This window comes from Lithobates pipiens, unplaced genomic scaffold (genome assembly GCF_037356315.1).
Source record: "Lithobates pipiens isolate NorthernLeopardFrog02 unplaced genomic scaffold, aLitPip1_a1.2 Scaffold_30, whole genome shotgun sequence".
Classification (NCBI taxonomy): domain Eukaryota; kingdom Metazoa; phylum Chordata; class Amphibia; order Anura; family Ranidae; genus Lithobates; species Lithobates pipiens.
This window is the reverse complement of record NW_027507791.1, coordinates 43,984,143-44,006,693: the sequence shown is the minus strand read 5'-3', so window position 1 is coordinate 44,006,693 and position 22,551 is coordinate 43,984,143. Positions and strand designations below refer to the sequence as shown.

Sequence of the window (22,551 nt, the reverse complement as noted above, 5' to 3'; positions counted from 1 at the left end):
CTAACTTGACCAGACCAATCTTTAACCAATAAAGAATTTACAAAATGTATAATTAGCAAAGCTTAGTAGTTATGACCCCTAATTTGTTTTATGCTAATGTTGATTTTTACAGGGGAGTGACCCAAAGAAATGGTTACTTACCAGTGGTTTTCCTCGCACGGCACAGTTGTCCATATTTTGCGTCTTCCATGTGATATACTGGAAAAGATAGGGCAAAGTGAATGTGAGGACTAACCACAATGTGATGCTTAAATATACACCCTGAGGTCATAGTTCCAGTGTAGAGCAGAGGAACCAACCAAACCCTACTAGCTTCAGTTTCCACATAATAGTCTACATGCGTCTAGAATGAAAATCTTTTTAATGGGACAAAGCAAAAAAACTGACGAAGGTTTTAATCATTCTACTCTCTCTACAACAAACAAAAATGTTTTGTCTAGAGATAGACTTTATTGCTTTACAGCAGACCCGAGATTGTGTTCCAGGAAAACAGTTGAGTGTGGGTTGGAACCAAAGTACGGTAGGTCTTGTGAGCTATTACATACTTAGTGAGCACTGGTATTTATAAAAACAAACATTTCCTGGTTTGATTAATGAAGCCTTGTAGTCATTGAACAATGCGTGTTTTATAATTAAATTACCGAGCCTTAATACTCTTCTGATGGAAAGTCACAGTCTTACCTTGTCGCTTGAGATTGCATCTTTAGTCTTCCTTAGATCGATTGAGTACACATATTCCCTATAAAACAAAAACAAAAGTAGTTCAACGTGTTGGATTGACAAGTTTAATGAAAATGGAAATGGCTACATGGCAAAGGCCCCAAAAAGATGTAGCGGATGACATTTGGGATCAAATGTCACACGCATTGTAAATTTCATTTTTTGCTTCAGGACACTAAGGTTCTGAGGGTTAATTGTGTAGGTTAGGCCTTAACACCAGTCTGGCCAGGCTGCGTTTGGAAGTTCTGCCTGGTCATGTGACCAGTGAGGTGCACATGACAGGCTAGAACCAGGTCTGGTTGGATGTTTGGGTATGGACCTCTCGGAGCCAATCAGCGGGAGTGCCGGGCCCGCTGAAGAGTCTGGGAGGGGGTACTTAATCAGGTGTGGGTCACGTGTTGGGGGTTCCGGAGTTGTTCGAGAGACCCATGTGGTCTGTTCTGGCACCAGGACTGGGGTAGCCCCGTAAGGGGTCCCAGTCATGGGTGTTCAACATCCCGCAGCATGTTCCTGTCAGTGGCCCCTGATAGACCTGTCTGGTCTGGGGTAGGGATCCATCTGTTTCCGAGTCTCGGAGTCGGCTGTTCCGAGGTGCAGTAACTGAGGGAGGATTCAGGGACCGGGTGTGCTCTCGGCTTGGAGGGACACCACAGCTCGTGGAAGTGACCGGAGGAGGGCCGGCAAGTGGCATCCTGAGAAGTGCCTGGTTACTGAGTTGAGAAGGACATTGATGAATTCACACTTTTCCAGTACCATAGAGGAATCAGGAAACGTTCCAGGTACGGTGGAAAAAGGTTCCTGTTTACCTTCAGTTGATTGTTCCAGTTTGAGTCAACGGGCTGACTGCCATGATCTCTGGCTAGAGATCTATTAAGTCTTGAAGTACCCAGCTGCGAGTGGCTACTCTCTGGGTGGACATAGAGACTTTGTTAAACCTGCAGTTCGAGGTACCTGAGTTCTTCACCCCGTGCCCTCTGTTCCCTAAGAGACTGTGTTTGTGAAAGTTCCACTGCAAAATAAAACCTTTTGAAAGGACTTTATCTGTGTCAGTGTACAAGTCGTTGGGTATCAACCCTGTGAACCCCTAGACGCGGAGGAGCAGGCCAGGAGAAGGTAACCGGTAAGCCCATAAAGTCAAGGCCGCCTTGCAACGGGTTGTGTCTGCTACAAAGACAATTGCCATTTTTATGATGCCCCGCCATTTTGTTCTTAGCTTTCCCTGCATCTCCCTAGCTCATTCTCGTTCTCTCTAAATTTAGTTGCGGTTGTCCTGTGCAGGGAAAGTTTTTTTTTTTTTCTTTCTCAAAACAGGTCTATTTTAGGCCTGCATGAGAAGATTGTAATTTATTTAAAGCATTTCCAAGCCATCCCCATTATCATCTCCTCAGGCGGGAACAGGTGAGGAAATCTGCATTGTAATTAGGCACATTCTCCTCTGCCGCGACGTTGATGAATCATCCGTGGCTATAGATGTCACAGAACTGATCTCGCGTGTCAGAAAATAAATGGTTACATACACAGTTCTTCGTAAAAATTTACATGGGGCCTGTCTGAGTCACGCATGACCTCCACCTTTCAGAAAAGGTCATGTACACCCATCGTAACACAAATAACTGACTCCAGACTCCATTTATGTAGGGAATTATAAATTTTTATTGAGGCAGTTCAGCTGACTTGTGCTCCAACCCTTGTTAGAATGCATTGTGTCTCAAGTACGCTATATTGGCAACATTTTATGAACAGCTATCCTACCTATATAAGCTTGTTATACATCCCATTACAAAACCATGGCCATTAATATTGAGTTGCCCCCCCCCCCTTTTGTGGCTATGACATCCTCAACTCTTGTGGGGAGAATTTCAACAAGATTTTGGAGTGAGACTCTGGAAGTTTTCTGTCCAGCCAGCCAGAAAAACACTTGCCAGGTCAGGTACTAATGTTGGCTGAGAAGATCTGGTTTGCCATTCAGTTCATCCCTAAGGTGTTCAGTAGGGTTGAGGTCAAGGCTCCGTGCAGGACACTCAAGTTCCTCCACCCCAAACTCGTCTATATAGGAAAGAGAGCACTCACATACCCACATCCGTAATATAGAGGGGAACAAAAAGAAAAGGGATACTTGCCAAGTATCCCTAGGTCGGACTTTAAAGGCTTAAAGTGGTTGTAAACCCTTACAAACCACTTTGACCTACAGGTAAGCCTAGATTAAGGCTTACCTGTAGGTCCAAGCAATATCTCCTAAACCTATATGGTTTAGGAGATATTTGCCCGAAAACGGGCACCGTAGAACAGCGGCGCACAGGCGCACTGAGCGCGGCAGTTCCAAGAATGGAGCTGCCGCATTTGTCGACTCCCGTGCGCATGCGCGGGAGTGACGGCTTCGCCGAATGACAGCGGCGGAGCTGCGAGACGCCACCAGCAAGATGGATGCGGCGGACTACAGGGGACAGCGGCGACTTCGCTGGCTCCTGTGTCAGGTAAGTGACACATAATGGGCTACTATGCGATGCATAGTAGTCCATTATGCTTTACCTTTGCAGGGAAAAAAAGAGGAAGTAAACTCATCAGGGTTTACTTCCTCTTTAAGAAACAATAACGAGGTATAGAAAAATAACTATTAATTATATTTATTTTATATAATTTACATTTAATTATATTTATTTAATAAATATTTATTATAAAATGCCATAACATGAATAGAGCATTCAAAGATAAAAATCATGTCGAATGATATAAAAATATACAGTGACTCCTTGTATGTCAATGCATTTCACCGTTAAGCTTCCTCAGGACACATTCAAGGTTTCAAAGATACCAAAGAGAGAGCAAATCTCACTGTCTTGCAAGAGAATAGGCCTTGTGTATGGGTATCCAAATAAGGAGGATATCCAAAAGTATCATCCAGGAAGGGTTAATTCTAACGGTCTATATGCCGTAAATTGGAAATGGCCACATCTGCTCACATAAGTAGGTCTACCAGAAGCTAAGGTAAAGTTAGGTAGACAAACTTTTTGAGACCTGCATGCATCATGCTACAGCCTTTAATTAGATTAAAACTTTCATTTCCAATTTAAAAGGCCGGAGTTGAATCTGATTAGCACAGTACTCACCTTGCAGCAACAAACAACGTTTGGTTGAGCCTGATCATCTTCTGGAAGTCCAGGCCGAGATTTACTGCGTTTTCATCGCTGGTCAGTCCTCGAAACAATGGGTAGGATCTGGTACCTTCAAAAGATGAAATACCATTATATATTTAGCTTTGTCATGAGATGTAAATGGGGGCTTATATATTACTAGATCAATATCTATTTTTCAAAGAAGTATAAACTTAATTTAGGTGTTAAGTGCTATTCCTGGAAGTGTTTTAGTCAATGTGGAAATTTAGAGAAGGTGGCTTTATCCAAGCCAAGAAAATCCTAAAAACTACAAAATCATTAATTTCCAGTTCTGGAGGCCTTTTGTAGAGAAAGCCAAAATTCTCAAGAAGGCATGATATTAACTTGCTAGAGACAAGAGAATATACGCAGGTAGGGTGGATCGTGGATGTAATTCTTGTGAGAAATTTTCATTAAAATCAACACTTTTAGTCCAGCTCCAGTCAAACTTTTTTTTTCTTTTTATGTAGTGCAGACCCCTGACTGTTCCCGCTGTTTGTTCCAGGTTCTATTCCCTATTGGGTGCCAAGCAGCGAGGCACACAGCAGTTTCTCAGTCTTTCCACTCAATAATCAGGTTTATTTTTGGGGTTTATTGGTTGAAAAACTGGGATGGGGAATGGGGTGAGCCTTGGGATACTCCAGAACAGTACAGTCTTAATTGAGGACACTCTCTAGTAAATCTAACTTCTTCAAATCAGGCCTCAATTAACGGAACATCAGAGGATGTGGACATATAGCTTTAGGGGGATCCCAAGTGGAGACAGAATTGACCAGCAAAAATCTGGAACAGTCTTTTGCAAAATAGGTCAAAGAGCAACAGTCTCTCTGGGATCTCCCTCAGGCCTTTACTCACTGTGCCCATGTATACATGGATGCTTGCTTCTAGTATCAGCCAGACCATGTACCATGAGCATCCCAGTCAGATCCTCAGTAGACGTCAAGCCAGACTATTCTTCTAGCTTTAGCACTCGACCACCAGCTCTCCCTTAGCTGGGACAACTTTGAACCATCTTCAGGTACCTACAGGATGGCCCAGGGGGGCAGACAGCCGCTCCAGGCCGGGTCTCTCTTCACCAGGTAAAGTACACTGCTGTTCTAGGTCCCAGACTATTTATACACACCTCAGCCCCCTGCTGGCCACCCTCTTGACCGGGGATTGACGACATGAATATTCAAGCTACCTATTTGCCTACTCCGCCCCTATGCCCCAGAACTGCCCAGAGAGTTCTGCAGTGCAGAGAGGAGCAATCAAGCCTGCAGCATGTGAAACCCCAAACAGACAAAAGCAATCAACCTGCTCTCCTGACTACAAAGGAGCCAAAACCAAACTTACATAACCTTAATAACAACTAACTATGAGGGTGCTACATATTTACAAAGTGGGGACAGGGTTTTTGATTTCTTAATCCCCATTGTGGAGATATGCCCTCACGTCCTATCCTAGTGTCAAGGTGTCACAAGCATGGAAGTGATACGTTATCTACCAGAAGGTTAGCTAAAGCAAACATATTTAAGACAATAGGAAGGAGTTAGAAGATCAATCAAATTTTTTATTGGCCATTTCTTGTCCTGGCCCTACTAGGTGACACTAGGGAACATGGATAATGTTCAAAGGCCAAGAAGGGCAGACTGTGGTACTTACTTCCCGAATCAATGGTTCTGATAGGACTTAAGTCCTTCGGGAACACAAGTGAAGAGGACAGTAGACATCTGATGAGGAGAAGAACCACAGCAAAAGGCACGTGGGACATTCTTGTGTTCTTCAAGTTGCGGTAGAATTTTGAGGATGGTATCCGAACTTCAACTGATGTTCATTCTAGTCTCGTCGGCGGCTCTAAAATAAGAAGACAACGCCACATATGAGAATAATGCAACTGTACTAATGCTTGATAGTAAATTACATTTTCAATCAACAGAGAAGCTCCTGACAGGTAGTAATTTTCATCTACAGCAGGATGTTGAATGTTGACAAAAGAGGCTAAATCAGTCCTGTGCCACAGTTGGTCTAAATTACAACGGGAACAACTTCATAATGGTTGAGACCCAACTGTGTTCTTCTGTTTTTTTTGAGATACAAAAAAAAAAAAACATTTTATTGTAGAGAGAATGAAAGTTGTAGCGCAATATTTTTTTACGAACAAAAAAAAAAAAAGACAGTTTACAATTTATTTCTGGTGATACATTGGATCTCTACCTACGTAGGTGACTACAAAGCATCGGTAGATTCTCTACTGAATACTGAAAGGCTATGGTGGAGAACCACCATTATCCCACTTTTACGCTAGAAGCTAATGAAGACGTTTGAAGGTATAATGCCCCTGTGGTTATCAATACAAATTATCCCCTAAATTGCAGCTTCCAACCCATGTGGAAGCTGCATAAGATCAACATCATCAACAATACATCTCCAAAGCAAGATAATATAAACCCGTTACTCTAGAACAGGGGTCTCAAACAGGCGGCCCTCCAGCTGTTGCAAAACTACAAGTCCCATCATGCCTCTGCCTGTGGGAGTCATGCTTGTAACTGTCAGCCTTGCAATGCCTCATGGGACTTGTAGTTTTGCAACAGCTGGAAGGGCCGCCAGTTTGAGACCCCTGCTCTAGAAAGACTTCCTGTTTCTTGGTCAACACTATTTTGGATTCCTGAGAAGCAGAGGCATCATTTTCATCTGCTGACCACCAACCTCACCTAAAAACGACCAAGACTGTGATAATATCTACATAAAATTGGGTAAGAAAAATGGGAAAACCAATAGAGATGGTTCGCCAATAGCTACAAAGCCAGAGAGTCATCTCTTACGTCTCGGGTGACGATAAAGTCTTGTGAAAGCCCTCGAGCGCCTAAAGGCCCGGCCGCGACTCTACACAGCGACATCGTTTATCTCCCAATGAAAAAAACTCATGTCTGTTTTAATTTCACACGGCATAATTTTGTCTCCATAGACATTTAATGCGATAGACCTCTTGATCCGCGATGCTCGGAAATGCGCGCCGTGATTAATACGAATGTTGATCTAATCTGATATCACGTCCAGACAGCCTGCTCCATGTAAAATATATTTATTACCATTACAGCCAAAACGTATTATCTGCTAGCTCTCCAGAGTCGGCCGGCCATCTCTCTCTCTCTTGCACGCGGATCATTCAGTACAAACAGGAAACAACAGCCGCCTTGGAGAATTCCAGTGTGACAACTGGCAGTTATTCCATTTGGAGACATAAAGAAACACGACTTGTTGTTTCGAACGTTTAATTATGCATGTCTTTTCCTCTGTCATTTCAACGCCTGTAGCGAGGGATACAAAGCGGAGAAAAAACAGTTCTGCAATTAATGAGCGACCGCACCTTCCTGGTCGATGGGATGTAAAGGGAGGGAAAGATTCTTGTTTGTAATTCATACTTCCAAGTTGTCTAATTTTCATTTCCCGTTTCAGGTTCTTGAAGGGCCTGCTCATCAGAAAATCAAGCCAGTGTTTTTATATAGTTGCACAGCTAGTCAGGTTGAAGGTCTATCGTTTTGGCAAGGAAGGAGGTGTGGACAGCTATAGCAGCACCTCTAGCCTCCCCCCCCCCCCCCCCCGCCCATCAATGTTTTTTCACAGAAAAATGTTTTATGGAATGGAGAGGATACTTCAGAAGCCTGTATAGCATGAAGGGTCCTGTGGAAACCTAGGGTTCCTGCAGAGGTTGCTAAGGGTTCCTTGAACTGTGGCTGATTGACCTCTCACCTGATGGAGTCTGCATAGTTTCAGGGCCAATGCCACTTGGGAAAGCCAACAGCATGACACCAATGATCTACTGTAGCTGTCTTTAAGGGGCACAGTCTTTCTACTGATCACCAATGTAAGGAACATTCTTCTCACTGATCACCAATGTAAGGAACATTCTTCTCACTGATCACCAATGTAAGGAACATTCTTCCCACTGATCACCAATGTAAGGAACATTCTTCCCACTGATCACCAATGTAAGGAACATTCTTCTCACTGATTACCAATGTAAGGAACATTCTTCTCACTGATCACCAATGTAAGGGACATTCTTCCCACTGATCACCAATGTAAGGAACATTCTTCTTTTTTTTTTTTTTTGCAAATATAAGTTTTATTCATAAAGTTTTCACACATACAGGGTAAAGCCCTGAAACAAGAAGTACAACGTAAACCATGAAGGTCGCAGCCTCCTGAATGTGCATAACAGTAACAGATAGAACGACTAAAAGCCACTTATTTCACCGTGGATAGTAAGTCGACCCCACTAACAGCCGTCCCCTAGCTGAATCTGGCCAGGGGGCAAAGGATAAACCAAGTCCAGACAATACCGCCGGGTCTGCACCCGTGGTCATAGGTCGAATTCGTCGTAAACCGGCCTTGAGGTCGTATTGGTAAAAAGAGGGAGGAAGTAAGTGCACAACCAAGAGAAAGAGAAACGGTGGGGGGGGGGGGGGGGGGGGGAAGGGTGGGGAGGAAAATAGGGGGGGGAAATACGGGTAAGGGAAGGAGGGACGGGGAACAGGACAGAGGAGGGGAGTGGTGGTGTTCTGGTGAGCACCTCATGGGCTCTTTTGAGCACCTATTTGCCAAACAGGGTCTTGCCTTCTGTCGAGTACACAAACGTATTCCAGAGTGACCAAGTCCTACTATAAACCTGGAACATTCTTCTCACTGATCACCAATGTAAGGGACATTCTTCCCACTGACCAGCAATGTAAGGAGCATTTATCCCACTGATCACCACCACAAGATGGAGCAATCTTCTGCCGATCTCTAGTAGAAATCAGTAATGAGTTATCTGAGAAGTTCAGAAGGTCTCTGGAGCGTTGGATGATGGTATAACAAATAGAATTTATCAATATACCCGCATATCAAAAGACAGATGAGAGAGAACTTTGAAAGGGCCTAGTAGTGGAATAATCTGAAGATTATATCATTATCTATTTGTCATAGGGTGGGTATAAGAGAGCAACGATCTGCAGATCTCTAAAGAGCTCAGTGATGGAATAATCTGCAGCATATATTCAGATGCATGTATATGTACCTGTCAGGGGTTAGATGAGATGGACCAATGTTCTGTAGAGGTTATTGATGGAATATTTAGTAAGTATACAGTATGAAAAAACAAACAAACAAACATATAAAAGATATATATATATATATATATATAGATATATATCTGAAAAGATGTATAGGGTAGACCTACTGTGGTAGAGATCAGGATCAACTCTTTCTGTCAGGGGTTGAGTGAGACGTTGGGTTGGGTGAGACGTTCCACAGATCTCTAGAAAGTCAGAGATGGAATAATCTGCACAGTGTATCAATATGTATCTGTCAGGGAATGGCTAAGAGAGAGCAATGCTCTGCAGATCATGAGAGGTCACCGATGGAAAAATCTGCAAAATGTATCAGTATGTGTCTGTCAATGTAACATGTTGCGGGAGAATGTTCTGCACATCTTTAGGAGACATTTCAAAACTGACCAATGTTCACTCCTACAACCGCAGCAAATTTTAGGAAACGACATCCACTTCATCCAGAAAACCCAATAGATATACCGCAAGCTCAATATTTAATATCAGCGCTTTTCCCAAGGCGCCTTTAGCTGCAGAAAAGAAGATTACATAACGCGGCGTACATTCCCTTTTTTTTCTTACCTCCTAACGCCACTTAGGGGCTCCAATTGAGCGGTAATGATGGCACTGATACCACAATGGAAGTGTGAGTGGCTTGGCACTCTAGAAGCTCTCTCGTATTTATGGAAAAAAAAAAAAAGAAGAAGCCAGTCTTGGGCCACTTTTAACAGCACACCATTTATGCCCCCCGGCTCGTAGAATTAGAAGCGTCGACTGTCACCGGGAGAGAAACCGCCGGACCCGGCTCTGCGATATCCCCCCGCCGCGACTGGCTCAGCACGTGGAACCTGAGACACGCTGGTAGTAATAAGTCAGCGCGGGAGTGTGGAAAATAACTCCCAATTATCTCCTGCCAGATGGAAGTAAATGCAGACTAAATGAAATCTACAGCGGATTCCGCCCCTCACGGGAAAGCTAATTTGAGGCCATTTCCTAGGCCCAAATTGAGGCAGAAAATTGTCCTTTCCCGAAATTTGCAAGGAGATGGCAGAGTGGCGTCTTACGGGTTCGGTAAAATAGCTCGGCGGCTGTCATTAATTGGATAGGCGCAGCGAGGCGCCGGCTATTTAGGCCACACGAGCTTTGACGGGAAAAGCAGCTGCTTATTCAGAAAGGGGGTTACTTGCGAGAGTCTGGCCTCCTGCGGGTGGCTATGGAACTGATATCAACCAGTGATAATGGAGAGGCGAAACCGCCGAGTTGTCATGGCCCTAATTCCGCTTTGGGGGGCACATGACTCAACCGGATGGATTGGTGTCTTTATTCAGCCTTACCATAACTACAGTAAACGACTATAAACCTGTAAAAACATCATGGGGGCCAGCTCTACGTGCTAACCCATATTTCCATTTTTGGAAATATACAAGTTTGCGCGGTGTAGTCACATGACCCCCCCTCCCCCCGTCAAAACAAACATGGTGTTTCAGACCACTCACCTCGGAAAGCAGTCACGTCTTCCCCCCGTGTGTGTGTTATGATAGCAGAGCGGTTTATCGCTTTTACACACCATGTATATAAATACACGCAAGTGTGCCATTGACCTTCCGTGCAAACAGCTGCACGGGGGGCTCCAATTACACCGCGTCAGTGTGTCCCGTTAAAGGCTGTGAAGAGGCACATGCTGCGGGGAGCCTGAGTGTTCAAAAGGTTCTCGGTATAGAAAAAGGCCAATTCCCCCCCAAAATATTATAGTGGCTGGACACAGTTGAAGGCAAGGGGCATCTCATGCTAGATCTTCTAGGGACCCCACTGATGAGGTGTTCCTTCCTAACCACAATAATGGGGTCATGGTTGCTGTCTTTTTATGGGAGTAGTAGCTTTGGATGGAGCTGAATCTTAATAATAACTGCAAAAATATGGATAACCCTTATTTATGCATTATTGGTTTTATTTTACTGGTTCCTACATCTCTGATGTCCATTCTGCAGAACACCGACCCATTAGTATCAGTCTTTGTCATTGAAGGCATTTGAAATCTAATGTCCCTTCCACAGTCACACACACACACACACACTAGTCAGGTTGGCCACATGCATTACATTTTGATTGTACAATCTTCTTTAGATGTAACAATTATGTACTATGAGGACCTGTATATGTCCAATCAACATATCCAATACCATATATATCCAATCACTATATCCAATACTGTACAGATCCAAGCAATATATCCAATATATATCCAATCAGCATATCCAATCAACAAATCCAATATATATCCAATCGATATATCCAATACTTTAGAGATCCAATCAATATATTCAATATATATCCAATCAATATATCCAATACTGTATATATCCAATCAGTATATCCAATAATGTATATATCCAATATATCCAATGTACTGTATAGCCAATCAGTATATCCAATATACTGTATATCCAATCAGTATATCCAATCAGTATATCCAATATACTGCATATCTAATACATATCCAATATATATCCAATCGATATATCCAATCGACATATCCAATATATATATCCAATCAATATATCCAATACTGTACAGATCCAGTCAATATATCCAATATATATCCATTCGATATATCCAATACTGTATATATCCAATCAATATATCCAATACATTACAGATCCAATCAATATATCCAATATATATCCAATTGATATATATCCAATACTGTATATATCCAATCAGTATATCCAATATACTGCATATCCAATCAGTATGTCCAATCAACAAATCCAATACATATCCAATATATATCCAATCCCATATCTATCCAATCAAAATATTCAATATATATTCAATCAATACATCCAAAACTGTGTATATTCAATCAATATATCCAATATATATCAAATTGATATATCCAATACCGTATATATCCAAACGACATATCCAATATATATCCAATCAATATATCCAATACTATATATATTCAATCAATATATTCAATATATATATACATACAATCAATATTTCCAATACTGTATATATCCAATCAACTCATCCAATCAATATATCCAAAACTGTATATATCCAATCAGTATATCCAATCAGTATATCCATTCAACAAATCCAATATATCCAATATATATCCAATCCCGTATATATTCAATCAACATATTCAATATATATCCAATCAATACATCCAAAATTGTGTATATTCAATCAATATAGCCAATATATATCAAATGAATATATCCAATACCATATATATCCAATCAACATATCCAATATATAGTCAATCAATATATCCAATACTGTAATATGTTCAATCAATATATCCAATATATAACCAATCAATATTTCAATACCGTATATATCCAATCAACTCATCCAATCAATATATCCAGTAAAGTATATATCGAATATATATCCAATCAATATATCCAATATATATCCAATTGATATATCCAATACTATATATATATCCAATCAACATATCCAATCAATATTTCTAATATTGTATATATTTAATCAATATATCCAATAAATATCCAAACAGGTAGGTCTTGCACTAGATAGTTGTCAGCAGGGCTGGGACAAGGGGGTGGGCAGCAGGGACAGCTGCCCTGGATGCAGAGAATGTAAATAGGGGTGATGCGCAAAACACAGGGTGGTAAACCCATCTACAGTATGTCATGCAACAGGATAGGGGGTGCCGTTCTGCATCTTTGCCCTGGGTGAACCAGACCCCACACTGGTTGATGGTTTATATTATAATCCTTTTATTAGAGATTCAGCTTTACAAATACGCTTGTCATAGTCCATAGAACCTTGCAGGCCATGTGTCAAACACAAGGCCTATAAGCCAAGTCTGGCCCGCCAGGCCATTTCATGTGGTCCTTGCACCTCTCCTTCAGCTGTGGCACCCCCCTCGTCTCCGCCAACCATGTTGTGTCAGCAGTCGGAGGCAGAGAGGAGAGTAGAACTCTTCCACCAGATCCTGCACTTCTCCATGCAGCCGCAGCACCCCCCTTGTCTCTTCCTCCCCTGGTCTCAGCATGCAGCTGACTCAGCCCTCCTCTGGTCCTCCTCCAGACCCTGAATCTTCTACTTCCCAGCTGCTTCCTGGCAACAGCACAAGGTAAGCAGGGTACACTGTGATGTAAGAGATGGTGGGGGTGGCTCTTGAAATCTCATGTAAGGGGGGAGTGGGGTGCTCTGGACATCTAGTCTTACAGATACAACCAACCTTTAAGGGCAACCATAATGCTAATACGGGCCGCAATGAAATTGAGTTTGACACCCTCCGCTATACAGACATTGTTAAGCATTGCAACAATAAAGGCTTATCAACCCCACCATGTCCTCATCTCATTATTGCAACTGCCACTTCTCATCTCCAGGCATGCTCTCATATAGCGGAGCATTGTGGGGCAGCACGGTGGCTAAGTGGTTAGGACTTCCCCCTAGCACCACTAGGGTTGCAGGTTCAAATGTCAACCGTGGCACTACCTTCCTGGAGTTTTTGTGCCTGCGTGGGTTTCCTCAGGATACACCGGTTCCCTCCAACACTCCAAAGACACGCAGGTAGGTTAATTTGATCTAAATTGGCCCTAGTATGAATGTGAGGTAGGGACCTTAGAATGTAAGCTACTTGAGGGCAGGGACTTATGTGAATATATATATAATATATATGTAAAGCTCTGTATAAATTGGCAGCGCTATAATATTCATCATCACACTAAATTTATTGTGGCAAAAAAATTGAAAGCCAAAATAAAAATGAGCCAAGCCCAGCCCTGTTAGGACATTAGTCCCCTCTAGTGATGGACGAACTTCCGACGGGACGTTTCGCGAACGCGAAACGCGAACGGACACAAACGTTCGCGAAAACGACCGTTCGCCGCGGGCTCCATTGACTTCAATGGGAGGCGAATTTCGCAAACCTTTAGGTCGAATTTGCGGCCACGGGGTAATTATTAGGGGGTAGCACGTAGTCCCACCACCTGGACAATAGCATAATACATGTATGAGGTGAATTTGGGATCGATAACTACAAGCATTTTTTTTTTATTTGGGAAATTGTTCTGACAATTCAGGACTATGGAGCTAATGAAGGCAATGGAGGAGAGGGAAGGTCAGGGACCAGGGTAGGCAAACAAGAGGGTGCAGGAGATACAGAGCACTGACAGCAGCACCGTAATACAGAGCACTGACATCAGCACCGTGACATACAGCGCTGACAGCAGCTCCGTGACATACAGCGCTGACAGCAGCTCCGTGACATACAGCGCTGACAGCAGCTCCGTGACATACAGCGCTGACAGCAGCTCCGTGACATACAGCGCTGACAGCAGCTCCGTGACATACAGCGCTGACAGCAGCACCGTGACATACAGCGCTGACAGCAGCTCCGTGACATACAGCGCTGACAGCAGCTCCGTGACATACAGCGCTGACAGCAGCTCCGTGACATACAGCACTGACAGCAGCTCCGTGACATACAGCGCTGACAGCAGCTCCGTGACATACAGCGCTGACAGCAGCACCGTGACATACAGCGCTGACAGCAGCTCCGTGACATACAGCGCTGACAGCAGCTCCGTGACATACAGCGCTGACAGCAGCTCCGTGACATACAGCGCTGACAGCAGCTCCGTGACATACAGCGCTGACAGCAGCTCCGTGACATACAGCGCTGACAGCAGCTCCGTGACATACAGCGCTGACAGCAGCTCCGTGACATACAGCGCTGACAGCAGCTCCGTGACATACAGCGCTGACAGCAGCTCCGTGACATACAGCGCTGACAGCAGCTCCGTGACATACAGCGCTGACAGCAGCTCCGTGACATACAGCGCTGACAGCAGCACCGTAAGCAGCCCCAGGAGGAAGTCAGCACAGCACAGGGATGGTGTGATCCCCTCATAATAAGAACCCCCAGGAGGAAGTCAGCACAGCACAGGGATGGTGGGAGCCCCTCATAATAAGAACACCCAGGAGGAAGTCAGCACAGCACAGGGATGGTGGGAACCCCTCATAATAAGCAGCCCCAGTAGAAATATGACACCGCTCAACCTCTTCAAAGAGGAGGGTAGGGGCATATAGTACGGTGTGCTTTTTTGGGTCAGGGAAGTGAGCCAAATGAATTAAGAAGGTCTGTGTGCTTGATTCCAAAAATTGTTTATAGACATATACATGGTCTACTGATCACATGTGTTGAATTCCTCCGAGATCCATGCCTCATTCATTTTTAGAAATGTGAGGTAGTTAACACTGTGGTGAGCTAGGCGAGTACGCTTATCGGTCACAATCCCCCCTGCTGCGCTGAACGTCCTTTCGGACAGGACACTGGATGAGGGGCAAGCCAACAGTTCGATTGCAAATTGGGCAAGCTCTGGCCAGAGGTCAAGCCTGCCCACCCAGTAGTCTAGGGGTTCATCACTCCTCAGAGCGTCCACATCGGCCGTTAACCCAATGTAGTCGGACACCTGACGGTCTAGGCGTTCCCTGATGCTGGATCCGGATGACACCTGTCGATGGGTCGGCTGAAAGAATGACCTCATATCCGAAGTCACCAACACATCTTCAAACCGGCCTCTTCTTGCAGGCGCTGTTGGATTGGTACCCGCAAATCCTTCTCTGGGAGTGGGAATTGCTCCTCTGCCAGCGCACGCAAAAGCAGAATGCAGCATTTCTCGAAGCAAGGCCTGGAAGTGCTGCATTCTGACAGCCCTCTGCGACGGCGGTAACATTTCCGCCATTTTGTGTTTGTACCGGGGGTCTAAGTACGTTGCCACCCAGTACTGGTCCTTGACCCTCATGCTTTTTATACGGGGGTCCCTATTAAAACACTGGAGCATGAAGGCCCCCATTTGCACTAAAGTGGAAGCGGTGTGGTGGCCTGGCTCCTGCTCATCATCCAGGATAATGTCGTCCTCTTCATTCTCCTCTCCCCATCCTCGCACAACAGGGATCCCAGAAAGGTTTAAAGCATGCTCTTCTTGCTCCTGCTCATCCGCCCCGGCACCATCCTCCTCTGACTCCTCATCAGACTCCTGTTGTTGACTTGTCTCAGATAGAGTAGCCCCCCCTGGGAATTCATCCAGCATTGCGACTTCCTCATCTTCCCGCTCCTGCTCCTCCACAGCCTGATCAATGACACGACGCAATGCACGCTCCAGAAAGAAGGCATAAGGTACCATGTCACTGATGGCGCCATGGCTGCGACTGACCAGTTTGGTGATCTCCTCAAATGGCCGCAGAAGTCTGCATGTGTCGCGCATGAGCAGCCACTGGCGCGGTGAAAAAAAACCCAGCTCCCCAGAACCGTTTCTTTCGCAGAGTTCATACAGGTAGACGTTAACTGCACGTTTCTGCTGGAGCAGCCTATCAAGCATATAGAAGGTTGAGTTCCATCGCGTCGGGCAATCGCAAATAAGACGTCTGACCGGCAGATGGTGTCGCCGCTGAATGTCAGCAAGGCGAGCCATGGCCGTGTAAGATCTTCTGAAATGGGCCGAGATTTTCCTTGCCTGCCGCAAGATGTCCTGGACCCCAGGGTATTTGACAAGGAATCGCTGCACGACCAAGTTTAAGACGTGTGCCATGCACGGCACGTGCGTGATTTTGCCCTGTTTCAATGCGCTAAGCAGATTGGCACCGTTGTCACACACCACTTTACCAACTGTCAAATTGAGCGGTGTTAGCCACTCATCTGCCTGTGAACGCAAAGCTGAAAGGAGTGCCGGGCCAGTGTGGCTCTTTGCTTCCAGGCACAACAGACGCAGCACGGCATGGCAACGTCTCACCTGGCATGTGGAATAGGTTCTGGGGAGCTTGGGCGGTGCAGTGGAAGAGACGCTAGCAGCGGAAAAGGAGGAGGCAGCTGAGGAGGAGAGGGAGGAGGATGGAGTAGGAGGAGGAGAAGAAGAGTCAGGCCTGCATGCAATCCGTGGCGGTAAAACCAAATCTACACGGGTGCCACGGGTTACATGCTTGACGGCCGTCAGAAGGTTCACCCAGTGGGCAGTAAAACTGATATACCTTCCCTGCCCGTGTTTGCTAGACCACGTGTCTGTGGTCAGATGTATCTTGGCACCGACACTGTGTGCCAGAGATACATTCACTTGCCGCTGAACATGGCCATATAGCTCTGGGATGCCCTTCTCTGAGAAATACTTCCTTCCTGGGACCTTCCATTGTGGTGTTCCAATGGCCACAAATTTGCGAAAGGCCTCCGAGTCCACCAGTTTATATGGCAGTAGTTGGCGGGCTATGAGTTCTGACAAGCCAGCCGCCAACCGTTGGGCAAGAGGGTTATCCGGCGTCATCATTTTTTTACGCTCAAACATTAGGCCCACGGAAGCCTGCCTTTTTGCAGAAAAATGTGAGCTTGGCGTGATGGAAGGTGGAGTGGAGGACAATTGTGAGGAGAGAGGAGAAGGAGAAGTAGAAGACGAGGCTGGACGGTGAGAGCCTGCAGTGTGGCTTTGTGTGTTCCGTTGCTCCCACTGGGCTCGGTGATGGCTGCTCATGTGCCTTCTTAAGGCGGTCGTCCCTAGGTGAGTATTGGGCTTACCGCGACTAACGCGTTGACTGCAAAGATTGCAGATGGCAACGCTATTGTCAGCAGCGGACACGTTAAAAAAAGCCCACACTGCGGAGCCATGTGCCGGTGTCCTGGGAGCGCCAGATGTGACCGTACATGGTCGATGACTCGCTCCTGATACATTTGCAGTCTGCTTTGTCCCTGCTGTGCAATGTAAGTCATTGCTGCTTCTCCTCCCTATCTGCTGGTCCATATCTCCCTCTGAACTCCCCTCCTCTTCCTCTCTTGTGGGCACCCACGTGACATCACTAGACACGTCATCATCAACGTCACCTTCCCCACCGCTATAAGTAGAGTAGGCAGCAACACCGGGGACCAACCTCCTCCTTGGGCTGATCTGGGTACTGGCGTCAGACTGCTGAGTAGCGCTTGTTGCTACCTCCTCTTCCTGATCCAATACCAAGAGTGGCTGCGCATCAGAAATGTCCTCTTGATATGGATCGGAAAATAATTCCAGTGACTCAAGCGGAAGGTATGTGGTGGTGGTGGTGGTGGTCGTGTTGTTGGTGGTAGTGTCTTTGGGGGTGCACATAGCAGAGAGTGAAGAAGAGGGTGCAGATCGAGAGGATGAGGAGGGTGCAGAAGAGTAAGGCTGAGCGAGCCACTCAACCAAGTCTGGTGCATCCTTTAAAGTAATTGAACGCACCTTCTGCAACTTCCCACTTTGGCTCAAGCCTGTTGCTCCTGCCCTACCCCTACCACCCCTGCGGAAGGGCCTGCCTCTTCCTCTGCATGTCATTTTTTAAATGACCCTGTGACAAAACTCTTAGTCCCTATACCGCTGAAGGACTGCTGCAGTATAGGTGAGCGGTCAGCAGTGGTGCACGTCAACCCTATCTATTGTGGACCTATAGCGGTCCTTACAGAACAGCAGACTGTACCGCACTCAAGCCTATGTACCGTAGCACCCTATACCAAGTTACCAGTCCTTATAAGAACTTTTGTGGACCAAGCAGGTTGTGTATTAGTGTTTAGCAGACTGTACGTCAGTCCCTATACCGCTGAAGGACTGCTGCAGTATAGGTGAGCGGTCAGCAGTGGTGCACGTCAACCCTATCTATTGTGGACCGATAGCGGTCCTTACAGAACAGCAGACTGTACCGCACTCAAGCCTATGTACCGTAGCACCCTATACCAAGTTACCAGTCCTTATAAGAACTTTTGTGGACCAAGCAGGTTGTGTATTAGTGTTTAGCAGACTGTACGTCAGTCCCTATACCGCTGAAGGACTGCTGCAGTATAGGGCAGCGGTCAGCAGTGGTGCACGTCAACCCTATCTATTGTGGACCGATAGCGGTCCTTACAGAACAGCAGACTGTACCGCACTCAAGCCTATGTACCGTAGCACCCTATACCAAGTTACCAGTCCTTATAAGAACTTTTGTGGAACAAGCAGGTTGTGTGTTAGTGATTAGCAGACTGTACGTCAGTCCCTATACCGCTGAAGGACTGCTGCAGTATAGGGCAGCGGTCAGCAGTGGTGCACGTCAACCCTATCTATTGTGGACCGATAGCGGTCCTTACAGAACAGCAGACTGTACCGCACTCAAGCCTATGTACCGTAGCACCCTATACCAAGTTACCAGTCCTTATAAGAACTTTTGTGGAACAAGCAGGTTGTGTGTTAGTGATTAGCAGACTGTACGTCAGTCCCTATACCGCTGAAGGACTGCTGCAGTATAGGGCAGCGGTCAGCAGTGGTGCACGTCAACCCTATCTATTGTGGACCGATAGCGGTCCTTACAGAACAGCAGACTGTACCGCACTCAAGCCTATGTACCGTAGCACCCTATACCAAGTTACCAGTCCTTATAAGAACTTTTGTGGACCAAGCAGGTTGTGTATTAGTGTTTAGCAGACTGTACGTCAGTCCCTATACCGCTGAAGGACTGCTGCAGTATAGGGCAGCGGTCAGCAGTGGTGCACGTCAACCCTATCTATTGTGGACCGATAGCGGTCCTTACAGAACAGCAGACTGTACCGCACTCAAGCCTATGTACCGTAGCACCCTATACCAAGTTACCAGTCCTTATAAGAACTTTTGTGGAACAAGCAGGTTGTGTGTTAGTGATTAGCAGACTGTACGTCAGTCCCTATACCGCTGAAGGACTGCTGCAGTATAGGTGAGCGGTCAGCAGTGGTGCACGTCAACCCTATCTATTGTGGACCGATAGCGGTCCTTACAGAACAGCAGACTGTACCGCACTCAAGCCTATGTACCGTAGCACCCTATACCAAGTTACCAGTCCTTATAAGAACTTTTGTGGACCAAGCAGGTTGTGTATTAGTGTTTAGCAGACTGTACGTCAGTCCCTATACCGCTGAAGGACTGCTGCAGTATAGGGCAGCGGTCAGCAGTGGTGCACGTCAACCCTATCTATTGTGGACCGATAGCGGTCCTTACAGAACAGCAGACTGTACCGCACTCAAGCCTATGTACCGTAGCACCCTATACCAAGTTACCAGTCCTTATAAGAACTTTTGTGGACCAAGCAGGTTGTGTATTAGTGTTTAGCAGACTGTACGTCAGTCCCTATACCGCTGAAGGACTGCTGCAGTATAGGGCAGCGGTCAGCAGTGGTGCACGTCAACCCTATCTATTGTGGACCGATAGCGGTCCTTACAGAACAGCAGACTGTACCGCACTCAAGCCTATGTACCGTAGCACCCTATACCAAGTTACCAGTCCTTATAAGAACTTTTGTGGAACAAGCAGGTTGTGTGTTAGTGATTAGCAGACTGTACGTCAGTCCCTATACCGCTGAAGGACTGCTGCAGTATAGGGCAGCGGTCAGCAGTGGTGCACGTCAACCCTATCTATTGTGGACCGATAGCGGTCCTTACAGAACAGCAGACTGTACCGCACTCAAGCCTATGTACCGTAGCACCCTATACCAAGTTACCAGTCCTTATAAGAACTTTTGTGGACCAAGCAGGTTGTGTATTAGTGTTTAGCAGACTGTACGTCAGTCCCTATACCGCTGAAGGACTGCTGCAGTATAGGGCAGCGGTCAGCAGTGGTGCACGTCAACCCTATCTATTGTGGACCGATAGCGGTCCTTACAGAACAGCAGACTGTACCGCACTCAAGCCTATGTACCGTAGCACCCTATACCAAGTTACCAGTCCTTATAAGAACTTTTGTGGACCAAGCAGGTTGTGTATTAGTGTTTAGCAGACTGTACGTCAGTCCCTATACCGCTGAAGGACTGCTGCAGTATAGGGCAGCGGTCAGCAGTGGTGCACGTCAACCCTATCTATTGTGGACCGATAGCGGTCCTTACAGAACAGCAGACTGTACCGCACTCAAGCCTATGTACCGTAGCACCCTATACCAAGTTACCAGTCCTTATAAGAACTTTTGTGGAACAAGCAGGTTGTGTGTTAGTGATTAGCAGACTGTACGTCAGTCCCTATACCGCTGAAGGACTGCTGCAGTATAGGGCAGCGGTCAGCAGTGGTGCACGTCAACCCTATCTATTGTGGACCGATAGCGGTCCTTACAGAACAGCAGACTGTACCGCACTCAAGCCTATGTACCGTAGCACCCTATACCAAGTTACCAGTCCTTATAAGAACTTTTGTGGAACAAGTGAGTTGTGAATGTTTAGCAGACTGCAGCAGAAGGGCAGCAGTCAAGTATAATATCCTTTCTATATTTGGAAGAAAGAATATTATACATGTACAAGCCTATTACTGTACCACTGATACCAGTCCTGAAAAGAACCTTTGTGGAACTAATAATAACAGCAAGTCTTTAAAATTACCCTCACTGCCTGACAACACTGCTTCCTTCCTGTCCCTATACAAATTGGCAAAAAAAGAGAACGATTAGTGGTTACTGGAACAGCTCTTTTGTGGACCTTGATAGTAACAGCTAATGATGATGATGATGATGATGATGATGAAAGACTAATCTGGCTGTCCCTGTAGCATACACCGTCCTTTCCCTTTCTCTAAACTAACAAAAGACACTCAGGCTGCTGCAAGAATCAGCAGCACAGCAAACCTATCAACACCTAACACCTATACCAGTCCTGAAAAGAACTTTTGTGTACCAAATAGCTAGTGGTTTATCTCTCCCTACTCCACACAGGAACCTGTCCCTATCTTAACAGAAGAAAGAATGTAAAATGGCCACCGGATCGGGTGTATTTATAGGTTAGGGGGAATGTACAAGTGTCCATGTGCTGTCATGTCTCAATTGGCTGTCCTGTATCACATGATAAACGTGTCACCAAAGGTTAAAGTTCTTGTATACATTAAACACGTAAGTCCGCCGCGGCGAACGACGGAAAAAGGCGTTCGAACGTGCGGACCGCGAATGTCGGAAATTCGCCGCGAAACGACCGCCGGGCGAACCGTTCGGCCATCACTAGTCCCCTCAAGAAAAGTAACGAGAGGGAGAAAGACAAAAGAAAAGTTGTTCCTCCTCAGCCTCATTGGTCCAGAGAAATAAAACAGATCCCACAAACTTTTGAGTGTTACGAAGAGTACAGTTTATGGTTGACATAACCCAAGGCAGCCTTTCTTAACCTTTTTTTTACCCCAGAGGAACCCCTAAAACAATTCAGGTCTCGAAAAAATTATTTCTGAAAACAATTCATTGGAAGTCAATAGGAAAAAAAAATACCACCGATATTGGTGGCCAGTAGGAAGAATGCCAACTTTACAGACAGCTAAAAACACCTTTGGCGTCATGCTGCTGGTTTTTGCCAAGTGGCATTGGCCTTGGAACCATGCAGGCGCATTCAAAGAGGAGGTCAACCAGCCAAAGCTCAAGGAACCGGAAGCCACCCACAGAATCCTGATTGAGAAAGACCGATCTAACGTGAACCAAGTTGCTGGTTTAATTAACCAACCTTCTGATGGGTCTCTTAGGATTGGAGCACGTAGAGTCAACTTCCACAAACACTGAAAGGAAAGTAACAGTTTTTGGTGGACTTTTCCTCTTACAAACGTGCCGTTTTTACTCCAAACCGAAACCAATATTTCAGTTTCCCGAGACGAACGTCGTATC

General features: G+C 45.6%; 1 protein-coding gene across 3 annotated transcripts in view; it reads right to left on the bottom strand.

Annotated features, from left to right (window-relative positions):
- Positions 1-22,551, bottom strand: part of SEMA6C (semaphorin 6C) — a 330,011-nt gene that overhangs the window by 89,815 nt on the left and 217,645 nt on the right. For all 3 annotated transcript variants that reach the window (XM_077464107.1, XM_077464109.1, XM_077464108.1), the window contains 4 exons: positions 5,517-5,708; positions 3,828-3,942; positions 682-739; positions 142-198 (listed from right to left, as the gene is read on the bottom strand). In XM_077464107.1, coding sequence (XP_077320233.1) covers positions 142-198; positions 682-739; positions 3,828-3,942; positions 5,517-5,625 — 339 coding nt within the window. In that variant the 5' untranslated portion in view covers positions 5,626-5,708. The remainder of the gene's footprint in view (positions 1-141; positions 199-681; positions 740-3,827; positions 3,943-5,516; positions 5,709-22,551) is intronic.